The sequence below is a fragment of the Rhinolophus ferrumequinum genome, chromosome 9 (assembly GCF_004115265.2).
Source record: "Rhinolophus ferrumequinum isolate MPI-CBG mRhiFer1 chromosome 9, mRhiFer1_v1.p, whole genome shotgun sequence".
Taxonomy (NCBI): Eukaryota; Metazoa; Chordata; class Mammalia; order Chiroptera; family Rhinolophidae; genus Rhinolophus; species Rhinolophus ferrumequinum.
The window spans coordinates 71,735,877-71,752,635 of record NC_046292.1 but is presented as its reverse complement, the minus strand read 5'-3'; the positions used below and the strand labels follow the sequence as shown (position 1 = coordinate 71,752,635).

General features: G+C 38.4%; 1 protein-coding gene across 5 annotated transcripts in view; it reads right to left on the bottom strand.

The window, feature by feature from the left end:
* DCDC2 (doublecortin domain containing 2) overlaps nucleotides 1–16,759 on the bottom strand; it is a 166,664-nt gene that overhangs the window by 103,055 nt on the left and 46,850 nt on the right. For all 5 annotated transcript variants that reach the window (XM_033115931.1, XM_033115933.1, XM_033115936.1 and 2 more), the window contains 4 exons: nucleotides 12,446–12,522; nucleotides 12,183–12,314; nucleotides 5,508–5,654; nucleotides 4,140–4,194 (listed from right to left, as the gene is read on the bottom strand). In XM_033115931.1, the coding sequence (XP_032971822.1) occupies nucleotides 4,140–4,194; nucleotides 5,508–5,654; nucleotides 12,183–12,314; nucleotides 12,446–12,522 (411 nt within the window). The remainder of the gene's footprint in view (nucleotides 1–4,139; nucleotides 4,195–5,507; nucleotides 5,655–12,182; nucleotides 12,315–12,445; nucleotides 12,523–16,759) is intronic.

Sequence of the window (16,759 nt, the reverse complement as noted above, 5' to 3'; positions counted from 1 at the left end):
TGCCATCTTTTGAGTGATCATCATACTATACACATTGCTACTGTAACTCAATTCAACTTCAAAAAGTATACATAGCTAACATCTCTTAAAATGTGTACATTTTTTGGCACTCCCAGTGTATATGTGTATGTACGTGTGTGTATGTATGTGTGTATATATACATATATACACACATACATACACACACGTACATACACACACACATATACACACACATATACATGTATACATGTATAAGAGAGAGAGGATAAAGAAATGGAGAGGGTGATTTTCCTTTCCTTTTTGGGATTCCCACTTGTGACTCACACCTTGGACACACAGATTGTCATTGGTATTTGAGAAGAATAGGTAATAAGGAAGTTTTGCCATCTCATACAGCTATCCCCTTTGATAAAATAATGTTACTATCTCCTATGTGCTAACTACCCACTAACACAAATATTTACCAAATTTACAGATACAGGAATTCACTTTCTCAAGGTCACCCCAGTCTGATTTGTCTGCTACACTGAAACTTCCTGATGCCAAGGCATTAGAAACACCTATTCCATAGTATGGGTCCCTAAAAAAGCCATCCAGAGATGACGAAGTGTGGCTTTATCCCCAAGTGGAAGGAATCCAGAAGCAGTTGAATTTTACAGCATGTCCTATACAGAAGCTAGATCCCAGCGATACATACAACTATTGTCCTGCCTTTTGCCTCGCACACATCTCAGCATACCTGATAGGAACAGCAAATCTCTGGCTCAAACAAACAACTGAAAAGAGCCCTTTAATCATCCCCTCACGCCACTGAAATGGGGATTTTTAAATAGTTCCCTAGGCAACTTTCAACAAGATCCAATCAACTCAGGTTTCTTTCATTACCACACAAAGCCATTTCCAGCTCCCATGAAAATGTGTCAAAGACACATTGGTCATAAGACATCAACTTTAAAATAATTCTGTGAGGGCTTTGCCTCACGGGGCAGCCTTCACCACGTGTGTGTCTCGGTGATGCCCAGGGAGGGAGACCCGAAGAGCAGGGACTAGACTGGCTCAGGCTGGCGCTCTCACTTGTGTGTCTGGTGAGGGCAAGCGTGAGAAGCCCTTTCATCCACACTGGACTCAGTTTCCCCACAAGGCAAATGGAGTTTAGGGAGCAGTCAGAATTTATCTTGCTTCATAGTCTTTCTGTGACATGTGGATAATCATGTTGCTTATTTTTTTAATCAAAAACTTAGTAACTATAATATTTGAATCAGTAAGTTGCTGATCACAAGATACATTAGCCACATGGTAGTAAGAACAACAAAAGACAATTTATTCATTGACTTGAACTTTCAAACACATCTCTGATTTTGCACCTTTCCCACTAGAGGGTGCTTTGATTCTACATGGAGTGACCTCGCAGCTAAAGAACAGCCTCCCGCTGATGGGTTTATTTTTCAAACTTAATAAAACTTAAGAGGACTCATTTATATTTTTGTTTTGTTTTAAAGTTAGAATCGCAACTTAAAGTTATTCACAATTTGCTCATTTGTGTGACTCTCCCAGCACTTGGAGTCTGTATCAGGGGTGGCTCTGGTCTTGTCCTGCTCCCCACAAGGCACACCCTGGCTGCTCTGAAAGGCTCTTCTTGACTCCCAGAATCCCCTGCATTCCCCACACTTCCTACCGTACGGATGGGACCCAGATGACCAGTCGCTGAGGGACCAGCAGACTCTGCAGACTATGGCAGCTTTCTGGATTTTGTTTGAAGTTCTTTCAGGCCCTCAGCTACACTCAACCTTCGTGATACAATACAGCAAGTCTTCCTAGGAAAGCTGTGTGGAAAAATGAATTCCTAAAGATCCAGTTCTGTGCCCCCTTTGCCTTGCATCTGTAGTTCAGGGATGTTTTCACCGCTGATTTGGCAGTGGTTCCTCAAATTTTAAGCTACCTCTCCCCAAGTTCCATTCACTCCCCGCCCCCAGCCTCACTCAGTGCCAAGCAGTTAATGATCTTAAAAACATGTACATTCTCCAGGGAACCAATTAATTAAAGGAAAGGAGTGAATTAATCCTTCTCTTAAAAACCGAGTTTGTGACTTTGGAATTACCACATAAGAGGTTCTCTCTGTGCAGCTCGTTGGCAGCCACGCACACGCCCACTAAACAGGTTGTGAGAACCTCCCATGTGCCAGGCAGGTTATTCCCCTCAGCTGGGATGAGACCTTCTAAAGGAGCCTTTCCCTGACCACTCAGGTGACACAGCACCCTCTCTCACTTTGTCTTCCCATTTCTTGATGTATTTTTTTCCAAGCTTCTCCCTGACTGGTATCAAATGTATTGTGTATTTGTTTGTCTTTCTCCTCCTCTACAATGTAAGCTCCATACATTTAGTATTTTTCTCTGGAATCTCTACCTCCCCTCCCCAGTGAGCATTAAAACAGTGCCTAGGACATAACATACCCTCAATAACTGGTTGTTGGATGAATGCATTAATCAATGACAACAGTTATACTAGAAGAAGAATGATCATAGACGACCAACTCCCCTGTGGCCACTGGTCCAAGTCACTGGCATCACATGCCGAGGCTCCAGACGTTCCACAGATTCCTGCTTCCATTCTTGCCCCATTCTTGCCGCAACCCACTTTTCAACCCGCCACAGCCACAATGATCTTTTAAAAACGTAAATCAGATGATACCGCTCTCTTCTTCTAATCCTCAAATGGTGTCCCATCAAGGAAAATGCAAACTCGTTACGTGGCCTCAGGATCAAACCCCCCCACCCCCACCACCCAATTCCATCTCAGACCACGCTGGCCTTCTTTCTGCCCTCCTCACGTGCCAAACTCTTTACCAAGGCCTTCGGGACTGTTTCCTCTGCCGTGGAGACTCTTTTCTCCCCTGCCCCAACCTTGCATGACTGGCTCCATTATTAAGTTCTCAGACTCAGAGAATTTTATATGAATTGGTGTCCTGCCACATTTTATTTTCCTCCTAGCACTTATCACCATCTGAAATCATTTATATATTTGTTTACAGGTTGATTGTCTATCCCCATTGTTCCACCCTCCCCACCACACAGGCGCTAGAATCAAAGTTCCATCAGATCTGAAACCTGGTCTGTCTGTTCACCTCTATATGCCAGCTGCTTAGAGTAGTTCCTGGTACTTAGTGAGTGCTCAGTTAATACATGCTGAATGGATGACTGAATGAGCAGATAAATAGATGGATGAATATATAGAATGCTTTGGGAGCACTGTGGAAAAAGGGAGAAACTCTGCTATCATTTTATTGTTCTAAGTCACAGCATAGAAATGTAATTCTGAGTCTTTGCTTTCTAAAACATGGAAACAGTCTTTTTGAAAGGTCACTTTCTCAAAGAGGCCTTTCCTGACACACCTATCTAAGTTAGTTCTCCTTTGTCTCCCATATTGCTCTGTACTTTTCTTACATTTTCATATCAAGGTTACTGCTTGCAATTGCCACACAGTTGATCACTACTGGTCTGGCAATTCAAAAGGTGTCTGGAAAGAGACACCTCAGGCAGAAAAAAACTGTCAAAGCACTACTCCAGCATGACATAAAACTCATCTCCATGAGGGGGTACAGACAAAAAATACAAAGAAGAAATTACCTACTAAGTGCTTGTCACAGTTCCCACCTAATAGGTATTTAATAGATATTTGCTGGATTAAATAAATGAATGAATGATGGACGGATGGAAAAGATTCTGATAGGGAACTAAATATTTGGAATGATTCTCAATCTTTTAAAGGACTATACCTCAGGATTAACCTGTTCTTACAAAAACTTCCTTTTTAGTCTTTGTCAGACATAGAAAACCGGACTGGGTAGACACTGATGTCACCGACCACAGCATTTCTTCTAGTTTTATGTGTTATTACATAACTTTCAACTGTGATATAAATTATACCAGGTCTATACACAAAGAAAAAGATACCTATTTTGAAATCTATATTTTAAAACGTTACCTCTCTTTTAAGACCTTAATTGTAACATTAATGTTCCAGTCTTGTTTCACATAATTGCTTATATACCACAAGGTGGCTAAGTTTTATTTCTTCAAATTTAATTAAAACCCAAAGGACAGTCTCTCTGTATCATATAGAAATATAGAACATTAATGAGTAAACCATCTGATACTTACACTCCCTTTAGACTTTTTGGATCCGACAATAGGAGGCAGTGAAGAAGCTTTCTGACTGCAGAAACAAATTGCAATTAGAAATATGAGTGTTATTTACAAATAATATATAATGCAAAATAATTGTCACCCTAACTTGTCATCCCAACCTGGAAGTCGACTGTACCATATACTTTCCCAATTTCACAAAAACCACATAAAATATCCAAATTCCATTCCAAAAAAACATTTCATGTTTTCCTGTATACTATTTTAATTGATGGTTACAATAAACTTTTAGTACCACCTTAAATTTTTTCATGGCATTTTTATTCAGTTTTCAAAATTTTACACATGAATTTCAAACAGTAATTTCCCAAGCTGAGTAATGGTTTTGCCAGATTGAGTTTAAAATAATAAATTCATATATACTTTTTAATGTCTACAGTTTCTACCTCTGATAGAAGCACAGAATGGTAACATAACTGGGATTTATATTCAGGGAGTTTCTAAACCAGTCATTCACACCAAAGAATGAAAAATTCTCTCCAGCTATGAGAATGTTGTTTCACAGATGTCTGTATCATAGCGAAAAGACCTATCCTGGAACTCAACTGAACCTCTGAAAATAAAAGGACATACAGATGAAGGAAAATCTTACTAATTTGTCTGAGAAACGCCACCATGAGTTATAGTTTTCTCACTGCTATCAAGTACACACCGAAGCTCACAGCAGACGAATTTAGTGTTGCTTAGCAGAGATTGTAAAGGATTTGGTTTCATGGATGGGTACGGATGCTTAGCAATAAGTCTGCTGGTGAACAATTATAATAAATTACTGGAAAACCACGTGCTCTTGCATACTTCAAAGGGCACCCCTGAATTTTCATTTCATCTAATACTTATCTAGAAACTCTTGGCTAGCCTCTCCATTAGGCTTCACAAATTGCGAATTAACGATAAACCAAATTGGTGACATTCTGCTTTACCTCTGCATGCATCAACCACTTTAGCAGTGAACGACCACAAAAAGTCAGTTCCCAATAGCAAAGTGGCCATGGAATCTCTGGGAAATGCAGCAGAGGTGGCTGATGGGGCATCATGAACAAGCTGAGGCCAAAGTCCCTACATGTGCCAGGGGCCAGTGCTCTTCACGAATGCCTCGCTGCAGTCCATCTACATGGCTAAAATAAGGCGTTTTCCCCACATATATGACGTTGCATAGAGAAAAAAGGTTCATAATGCATTATGGGTAATTAAAATTGTAATCTTTAAAATCGTGCATATATGAACCATAAACCCAGTCACTCTACTTATTGTGCACAAGTGAAATTATATATATTTCCAGAGATAACTAAAATATGAGAGGTGAATGAAGATTAAAAAACTTACCCATAAGACCTTCTCATTGTTGACTTGTCAAAAAGTAATTCACTGTAAGGCAGTTTCTTAAACTTATCTCTGCCGACAGCCACATAAAACTGCCCATTCTCCAACTTGGCCCCATTCTCAACCAGCTTTCCTTCTAAAGTATAAAGTCTGCCAAAATAGGAACGTCAACAATTAAAATTTTAATCAGCATTGAAATAACTGATTAAAATTACAAAGTAAATAAACACATTCTGTTCCTAATTTGGCTCATCATCTGTTATTATCCTCATTATTGAATTACAAATGCCTCAAAGTCATTAGATTCAACTAAATGCCAATGTTATCATGCAGGCACAGTTGTTATCTGGCTGTACAGTGTTTCATCCCAATGAACCTGACAATCGAACATAAGTATCCCCTGTGGCTGCCATATTAAGATTTTAGAGGGAAACATTTAACTTGTACAGAATATGGTGCTTTAAATAAAGCTCAGCTTCTACTGATGTTGGATTGTTCTGTTTCTATTTAGTGAGCACTTTAAAAATTTATTTTCTTAATTTATCTGTCAAATTGATAAGACTCTTACAGTATTCTGTATAAGAGCAGCCGAAATATTATAACCAAACACATCAAACTGGGTCAGAAAACATGAGGTGAGAGGGCAGGAGGTGAAGGAACCCATCGCCAGTATTAATGATGCAGAACTGCATTTGTGTTTCTTTCTTTTTTTTTTTTTTTTGGCCTTCCCTCATCTTCCCAGTATGAAGGGATTTCACAAGAACCTCCCTTTACTGTAAAACTACTGCTGCAAGCTACAGTTACTATGTGACTTATTAAAAGAACAGTGATAATTGTCTGGACAATTTAAAGTGTGCACAGAACTTTTTTAAAGAAGGGGAAAAAATACAGACTATTAGAAAACTACACCAGAATGACAATGAATATTTTTGAAGGTTAGAAACAAGAAATAGTAACTGGAAGGATTTCAAGATACTCATTTAAAAAATTCTCAGACTTCATAGATTACATAATAAAGCTTATTGACCTTTGCAAAGGAAAAAAAAACACATCCATTTACCTGTCTGCTTGTTTACTGATTATATAAGTGGCCATATTATATGGAGCCATGAAGCACAAAAAAACAGCCACCCAAATCCCTGGAATGTGTTTGTGTTGACTGAGTATAAAGATGGTAAAATCTTTTCCTTTATAACACTGTACTCCTACCCCTACGAGTCTAAATATCAATGCTTCACCCAGAGTTCTGGTTTTCTTGCCTTGACTTGGACCAGGATTTCTGACAGTGGCACTGTTGACATTTTGGACATGACTATTCTTTGTTAGAGGGGTGGGGAGGCTGTCCTGTGGATCGTAGAATCACAGCACCCTTAGCCTCTCCCCACTACATGGTAGTAATAGCTGCCGCATCTCCAGATGTGACTACCAGACATGACAGAAGACATTGCCAAATGTCCCCAGAGACATGACTGTAGACATTGCCAAATGTCCCCTGGTTGAGAAGCACTGGCCTAGACCCAGACATGCTTCTTCTTTCATTTTCTTTTAAAATAGGAAGGTCTGAACCTGCAGTTAACTTTTATAGCTGGAAATTAACAGGCAGCATAGCTGTGGATCTGGAAACAGCCAAGATTTTACTGGTTTCCTCTGCAGGTAAGTAAAAGGGTACTGAATAAATTGCAGCCCAAGATGGTCACCTTTCTTTATATGAGTCTTGTTGACCTGCTTTCTTCCTTTGCTACAAAACATAAAACATAAAAAGGGAGTCAAACCAATTTTTATGGGACGCTTTTGATATAGAAATATACTGATGTGTGGGGACGATCCAACCATGAGACTTTTTAATGTTTTATTAAAGGAAAACAAGCATCTCCTAAGTGAACAGCAACCTACTCTCACTCTGGAATTACATTAAGAATTAAGTTTCTCCAGTGATTCCAGTGTTCAGGGGAGAAATAACTGTATGTCCTTGTCCTGTTCCTGATTTTAAAAGAAAAGCTTTCAGTTTTCCACCATTAAGTATGATGTTAGCTGAGGATTTCTCATATGTGGCTTTCATTATGTTGAGGTACTTTCCTTCTATACCTATTTTATTAACTGCTTTAATCATAAATGGATGGTGTATCTTGTCAAATGCTTTTTCTGCATCTACTGATATGATCATATGATTTTCATCCTTCATTTTGTTTATGTGGTGTATCATATTGATCAATATTGAACCATTCTTGTGCCCCTGGGACGCATAACCTTTAATGTATCATTGTATTCGATTTGCTAGTATTTTGTTTAGGATTTTCGCATCTGTATTTATCAGAGATATTGGTCTGCAGTTTTCTCTTTTTGTGTTGTCCTTACCAGGTTTTGGTATCAGGGTAATGTTGGCCTCGTAAAATGAGTTAGGGAGTATTGCCTCATCTTCAATTTTTTGGAAGTTTGAAAAGGGCAGGTATTAAATTATCTTTGAATGTTTGATAGAATGCACTAGTGAAGCCATCTGGTCCTGGACTTTTGGGGAGGTATTTGTGATTGTTTCAATTTCCTTACTGTTGATCTGTTGAAGGGTCTATTTACATTTTCCAGTTCTTTGTGATTCAGTCTAGGAATGTTATATATTTCTAAGAACTTGTCCATTTCTTCTAGGTTGTTGAATTTGGTGGCAAATAGTTTTTTATAGTATTCTTGTATGATCCTTTGTATTTCTGTGGTGTCTGTCATAACTTCACTTTCATTTCTGATTTTGTTCATTTGTGTCTTTTCTCTTTTTCCTTTAGTGAATCTAGCCAGGGGTTTGTCAATTTTACTAATCTTAAAAGAACCAGCTCTTTTTTGCATTAATTCTTTCTATTGTCTTTTTCTTCTATATTTCATTTAATTCTGCCCTAATATTCTATTATTTCCTTGCCTGTAATAACATAAAACCCCCTGTTATTACTTTTGCTGCATCCCAAAAGTTCTGATATGCTGCATTTTCATTCTCATTTGTTTCTATATAGCTCTGATCTCTGCTTTTATTTCTTCTTTGACCCAGCCATTCTTTAGTAGCATGTTGTTCAATCTCCACAGACTTATGTTTTTTCCCACTTTTTTGTGCAGTTGATCTCCAATTTCAGAGCATTTGTGCTTGTAGAATATACTTCTACATTTGTATGATTTTAATCTTCTTAAACTTGTTGAGGCTAGTTTTGTGTCCCACCATTATGGTCTATCTTGAGAATGTTCCGTGTTCACTAAGGAATGTATAATCTGGTGCTCTAGGATGAAAAGCTCTGTAAATGTCGATTATGTCCATTTGGTCAAATGTATCATTTAAGGCTAATATTTCCTTATTGATTTTCTTTTTAGATGATCTATCCATAGCTGTCAGTCTGGTCCCATATTATAACTGTTTTTGTCAGTTTCTCCCTTTAGTTCTGTTAGTAGTTGCTGTATATATTTTGCTGCTCCCTGACTGGGAGCATATGAGGCGTGATCAACAATATGGGGAATGTTTAAATGAAAAAAATGACTACAGTAAAAGACACATTGCCATTAATCCCCCTCAAAATACTCCTTCTTGCTTCGAACGCACTTATCCCATCGATCTTGCCACTTTCTGAAGCAGTTCTGGAAGTCCTCTTTCGTGAGTATCTTTAGTTGTGCTGTCATGGCTGCCTCGATGTCCTGAATCATTTTGACTTTGGGGAAGAGCCAGAAGTCACACGGTGCCAGATCCTGTGAATAAGGTGGATGGGGACACACTGTAATGTTTTTATTTGACAGAAATTGCCATACACCAGAAGCGATGTGTGACACAGAGTGTTGTCATGATGGAGGATGATTTATGGCACACTTTAAAACACATCTTCTCTCAACTGTAGCTCACACCCAACTGACAGCACTGAACAAGTTGAACCTTGTCACACACTATTACTAAGGTTCCACACGGTACTTCCCGTAGTGAAGATCCCTGCCTTTCCATTGGATGGCACTCAGCAGCAGCATTCACTGTATTTTACGATCACAAAGGCTCTGTGTCACACATCACTTCTCGTATAGCAATTTCTGTCAAATAAAAACATTACAGTGTGTCCCCATCCACCTTATTCACAGGATCTGGCACCGTGTGACTTCTGGCTCTTCCCCAAAGTCAAAATGATTCCGTATATCGAGGCAGCCGTGACAGAGCAACTAAAGACACTCATGAAAGAGGACTTCCAGAACTGCTTCAGAAAGTGGAAAGAATGATGGGATAAGTGTATTCAAAGCAAAGGGGAATATTTTGAGGGGAATTAATGGCAATGTGTCTTTTACTGTAATAAAATTTTTTTATTTAAACATTCACTGTAGTTTTTGATCACACCTCATATATATTGATAAGTGTTGTGTCTTCCTGTTGTATTGTTCCCTTGATCATCATGAAATGTCCATCTTTGTCTCTTGTTACCTTTTTTATCCTGAAGTCTGTTTTGTTAGATATAAGTGTGGCTATGCCCATTTTTCTCTGGATGCCTTTTGCTTGGAGTATTGTTTTCTACCCTTTCACTTTGAGTTTATATTTTTCCTTGCAGCTGAGATGTGTCTCTTGAGGGCAGCATATGATTTGTTTGTGTGTTTTTGTTTTTTTTTCCAATCTGCTACTCTGTGCCTTTATTGGTGAGTTCAGTCCATTTACATTTAGGGCGATTATTGATACCTGAGGATTTCCTATAGCCATTTTATCTTTTGTTTTCTGGTAGTTTGGTGTCTCCATTGTTTCTATGCCCTTGTGTTTTTGTCTGTTATTTTAGTTTGGTGGTATTCTATGATTTTTTTGCTCTGTTTCCTCTTTTTTTTAATTTTATATGTCTCAGTTCTGGATTTTTTTGTGTGGTTACCATCAAGTTTATGCAAAACAAAGTTTCATATATACAGTATTTCTCTTCCTTCTGCATGCATCTTATATCCATTCCCCTTTGCAAATTCAGACCTTTACCCTCTCCTCTTTTGTTTTTGTTGTCACAAATTACCCTTATTTATGCTGTGAGTTCATTTCCGAGTTGCAGTAGCTATTGTCTTCTTCTCTTTTTCTTTTTTATATTTTTACCTCCTTTAACCCTTATGTTATATTTAAGGATATAGTGCCCTATTCTGAAAAAGGCTTGCAATTTCCTGCTTCTGTCTGTCCTTTAGTCATCTTACTGATAGTTTTGTATCCTTTTGTCTTTTTGTTTCAGGTAGAATAACCCCCTTCAGTATTCCCTGTAATGTAGACCTTGTGGTTTGACACACTTTTGGTAAGAGTACAACTTAGCACAAACTCTTCAGAAGACAGTCGGCAGTATTTATGAAAACTTAAACTGCATTTAACACTAGACACAACAATTCCACTCTTGTAGACCTGAGTCTCCTGATAAACTCTACTTATATGCAAAGACATATACACATAATAGCAAAAAATTGGAAATGACCTAAATTTCCACCAAGAAAAGACTGTTAAATTAGGCACCCCTATATAATGGAATATCCTGAAGTCATTACAAATAATTAAATAGAGCTATTTGTGCTAATAAGAAAAATCTCCAAGATTTGTTGTTACAGGAAAAAAGTAAGGCATATTTATACATTTATTTGTGTGCATATGTGTGTTCCCATTTATGTTTTTAAGACATAAAAGATGCATGTGCTTCCGTATGCAGAGACTATTTCTGGAATAATGTAGAGGAATACTGGAGAGAGGCACTAGGGAGTCTGAAGTGAGAGAATAGTTTTTATTTATATATTTTATCCTGTTTGAAATACTTTTTACCACATGTAAAGAATTGCTTTCCATTATATTTATATATTTATACAGTAAAAATATATATTTATATATACCTAATCATATTTAAAATTCAAATGGCAGTGAAACTATATATACCAATGTATATGAATATACATACATTAATCTGTATACACATTTAACTGAAAGAAATAATGTTCAATCATTTGAGAACTTATTTAATCATATGTGTGTGTATATATACACATATATATGTGTGTATATATATATATATATATATATATATATATATATATATATATGTTATTTGTAACCCTCCCACCTATAAGAAAATAAATAAGACAGCTTCCATCAAGGGGTAATTTCATAGGCTTCACAATTTAAAAGCCACGATTTTAATCTTCACTTAAATTTCTGAACTTGACAAAAACGCTTTTGATTTCTCAAATTTAGTCAACCTCACCTAATTATTCTCTCTAACCTGCCTCTTCTTAAACCCATAACAGTTCCAGATGTCTAGGCAAACAGTTTGGACCATCTAGGCAAACAGTTTGGACCATCAAAGAATCATAAATGTCTCCTGGACAAAAGCACATTTAATTAAGAGCCAAGAAGCTAGCTCACTCAAAAAAAGGGCATTCTCAACTAAAAGAATGTTGCCCATTTGCTCTAAAGCAAAAGAATAAAAATAGTTAAAATTTGTTGATGTGCTACTATGTGCCAACACTGTTTTAAACTCTTTATGTGGATTATCTTTATTCCTTAAAATAATCCCAGAAGGTAAGTGTTATTATGTACCCATTTTATAGATAAAGAAACTGAGGCATATAGGGCCTAATTGATCAGCTGAAATTCAAATCTAGGGACCAGTGACTTCAGAGACTCTTGGGAATATCTTTGCAACTCTGAAACCCATCCACTTACAAGATTATTTGACATACCTGTGGACAGCCCCACTCCTCAGGGTTATTTTTTCTGTGACCATTTGTAGCACATGATCCCACTGATTCAAGGCTTTTCTGGGGATGAGGAGGCGAGCAGCGGGGCTTATGAGGTCTCCATTTGCAATCAAGCTGGACAAAAAGCAAAGCCAGTGAGCCACACGATTTGAAATAGCAATGCCTTTAAAACTACAAAGCAAACCCCAAACCAAAAGGAAACCACCAGCCAATTTCAACTTGAACTGTAAAGGACTCCAACTTACAAGATAGTGCAGGGTTCCTGAAGCGGTTTTCTAAATCGAGCTGATACATTGATCTTGCTGTGAATTACTGGTTTTACCTTTAAAAGCAAAGAAATACAAATCACTGAGCTTACGTTATTTTTTTTTCTATTGTGGAAAAACTACAAGTTTCTAGGGAACTGGCTGAGACCTGTTGTGCCTGTGTTAAAATCTTGTTCTTTTCCCACTTATATAAACACTATGGGCTCACACTCTGTCAGTATTATGTAGCCTTAGCAAAATTCTCAAGAAAAATTTCCTTTAAGCCCTGTGAATACTGCTCATGATCTGTGCCAACACAGAAATTGTTGGGCTATTATGAGAATTTCAACGCAACTTTTTAAAATAATGCTTTCAGTAAAATAAAAGTAATTCTATAAAATCTTCAATTCTGAAGTTCCACCTCCAGCCACACATCCTATCTCCTGTCATCTGTCTTCGCCCACCTTCATTTCACCTACTCCCTCATATAGGCCCCTACTGGGTGCTTGAACCCATCCTAGTATCTTAAGACTGACTCCGTCACTTTTTCTCAACTTCACTTCTTCCGCCAGCCATCAGCCACCCTCCCACCAGCGCCCTCAATTCCCATCTGGATGGGTCTGGTCATCTTTCTCTCTTCTTTGCTTCCAGGGTCCTGGCTGCTGTTAGCAAAAACACATGGCTCCACCGTACCCTCGCCTGTGACAGAGATTTGGCATTGGCCAGACCTCTCCCCTTCCCAAGTCAATAATTTCTTGTATTTCCTACAGTGGATAGTCCACATCCCTACTTCTCATCTCAAACCCTAAAATCCCACTCCAGGGAAACACTCACTCAGCAGATCCCTTCCCTCCAAACTTCAAGAACTAGAGGCCAACAAGCATGAAGTCTTTCAGCCTCCTTCTCCTCCACAGTCCACCTCATCTACATCTTCACCACATTTCACCTTTCCTGTCTGTCTTAGAAGAAGGATCTTTACCCCTTTTCAAAGCTAACCCCCATCTGGATGTTGTCCCCTGTGGCCTCCACCTGCTCCATTAATTACTGAGGACCCTCCACCCCACTCTGGTGTCTTCAATTTCTCCCTTGACCCTTTGGCCCTCTCAAGCACTATCCTGGCCCTTTCTCTCCTCCTCGTCCTCCATATTCCTCCTTTCTTCTGCCCCACCTTCTCTTCCGTCTTCTGCTGATTTCCACCTCTACCACTGAAAGATAACACCCCCCTCTACAGCGTGGCCTGCAAGAATCCCCGTGACCAGTCACTGCTTACTCAGTTCCCTCGCCTCCCACCCACACTCCTTCCATGCAGACCCCTAGTCGTGCACCTTAGTCTACCTGGCCTACTCCCCTCCACTCCCAAAATACAGCCTGCCTCTGTCATCTCACCCCTCTGCATTCCCTTTTCTCCACCTGCTGAAATTCCATTTGCTAGACCCAGCTCAGTTATCACCAGTCTTCCCCTATTCATCCTTCCTCAGCTTTTCGTCTCAAACTGCTACTACTACTATAGCATTGATGACAGCACTTTTGTTTTCAGGGATTTTTTTTTTCCTGATTTGAAAATAAAACTTATAAGCAAAGGAAACTGATTAATAAAAATAGCTAACATTTATAGCACTATATGTAATGGAAAGCACTATACTAAGTAATTTACATGCATTATACATCATTTAATCATTAAAGGATGCCCTGAAGAAAGTATTATTACTACAACCCCATTTTACAAATGAAGAAATTAGAGCTTAATTAATTAATTTGCCTAAAATCACACATAATAAGGGGCAGAGTTGTTAGTGAACCCAAATCTATGAACCTCTAACAATCTGTTATGCATTTTACTAGTTATGTTAGAGATTGAATATTAACACTAAATAATTTATGGGCTCCCTCTCCTCTGTCAAATTATGCCATCTTTGAGAGGAACAAAGAGCATGAATTTTTCTTTGACTCTCCAGTGACTAAAATAAATCCTTGCAATGCCTGCCAGTTGCACAATAAATGTTTGATAAAATTTAATTTAAAGTATTCTAATTTAAAACACATGGATCAAAAGAACAAAATAGAGAGCCTAGAAATAAACCCACACATGGATGGTCAATTAATTTATGACAAAGAAGCCAAGAATATACAATGGAGAAAAGACAGTCTTTTCAATAAATTGTATTGGGAAAACTGAATAGCCACATGCAAAAGAATGAAACTGGACGACTACCTTACATCATACACAAAAACAACTCAAAACAGATTAAAGACTTGAATATAAGATCCAAAACCATAAAAATCCTAGAAAAAACCATCGGGGGTAAGCTCCTTGACCAGAGATAACAAGTGGTGGCGAGAATGTGGAGAAAAGTGAGCTGTGTGCACTGTTGGTGGGAATGCAAATTGGTTCAGCCACTACGGAAAACAGTAAGGAGAGTCCTCAAAAAATTACAAATAGATCTACCTATGACCTGGCAATCCCACTTCTGGGTATTTATCTAAAGGAAATGAAAACAGGATCTCAAAGAGACATTTGTACTCCCATGTTCATTGGAGCATTATTCACAATAACCAAGATATAGAAACTACCTAAGTGTCCAGTGAGGAATAAATGGATAAAGAAATGTGGTATGTACACACACACACACACACACACAGTGGACTATTATTCAGCCATGAGAAAAAAGGAAATCCTGCCATTTGTAACAACATGGATGGACCTTGAGGGTATTATGCTAAGTGAAATAAGCCAGACCAAAAAAAAAAAAAAAAGAAAGAAAGAAGGAAAGAAATATACTGCATGCTATCACTTATAAGTAGAATCTTAAAAAAAAAAAAAAGTCAAACTCATAGACACGGAGTAAAAAACTGGTTGCCAGGGGCTGGGGTGGAGAAAATGGGGAAAGGTTGGTAAAGGGTATAGACATTCAGCTGTAAGATGAATGCTGTCTGAGGATCTAATGTACAACATGGAGGAACAAAAGACACTCTAATTTCAAGCAAAACATTTTTAATTGAATGATAGTTTTACATTTTAAACGCAGAAATTCTTGACCCTAAACTAACATTTACAGTGATACTGACTTTCTTTTAAAATGTTTAACAGGTAATGCATGCAACTAAATAAAATTTAAGTGGTAAAGTGGGGCCTACTGTGAAAAAGAAGTATCCTTCCTCTTCCTGTTCCCCAAACAAAAAGTTGTGACCAGAGTTAGCAATAGTCCTTCAAAGATAGACTATACATACAAATGCGTGTTATCTGATGTCCTTCTACTTTGTAAACACAAGTGATAACCTGCTGTACCCCTTCTCCCGTACCTTGCTTTCTCCATTTAACAATTTATCATGGAGACTATTCCACATTGGTACTTAAAGTAAGGATTGCTTCATTCTTTATCATAGCTGTGTATATTCCACTCTAAGAACATGCCATAGTTTATTTAACCTGAATGATGGTTTCCAAACTTTGATTATCAGTTTCCAAACTTTTGCTATTGCAAATAATGCCATGATGGGTTTCCTTATAAATACTTATTTGTGTAAATATGTAAGAGTATCTGTAGAATAAATTACTAAAACTAAAAATTTGCTGATATAAAGGATAGCCAACTTTTTTTAAAAAAAAAAAAAAAGATTTTATTGGGGAAGGGAAACAGGACTTTATTGAGGAACAATGTGTACTTTCAGGACTCTTTTTTTTTTCCCAAGTGAAGTTGTCCTTTCAATCTTCGTTGTGGAGGGTGCCGTTCAGCTTCAAGTTGCTGTCCTTTCAGTCTTAGTTGTGGAGGGCGCAGCTCAGCTCCAGGTCCAGTTGCCGTTGCTAGTTGCAGGGGCACAGCCCACCATCACTTGCAGGAGTCGAACTGGCAACCATGTGGTTGAGAGGACGCACTCCAACCAACTGAGCCATCCGGGATGCAGCTCAGCTCAAGGTGCCGTGTTCAATCTTAGCTGCAGGGGGCAGAGCCCACCATCCCTTGTGGGACTCAATGAATTGAACCGGCAACCTTGTGGCTGAGAGCCCACTGGCCCATGTGGGAATGAACCGGCAGCCTTCGGAGTTAGGAGCACGGAGCTCTAACCGCCTGAGCCACCAGGCTGGCCCCCCCAACTTTTTTTAATTTTATGAACTTCATTGCAAGCTTACTCCTGATGGATCTCCAGTCCCTTGATTTATTTAGTTTATACTATAGCACAAGAAAACAGATGGATCTACAAGGAGTGTGGCTTACAATGCCTTTAAATGACTACGAATCCCTCTCCCCTCAGACTGCTTACTCATAGGGCTCAGCATGTTTGACTGCAGATGAATCTTTACCTGTGTGAGGAACA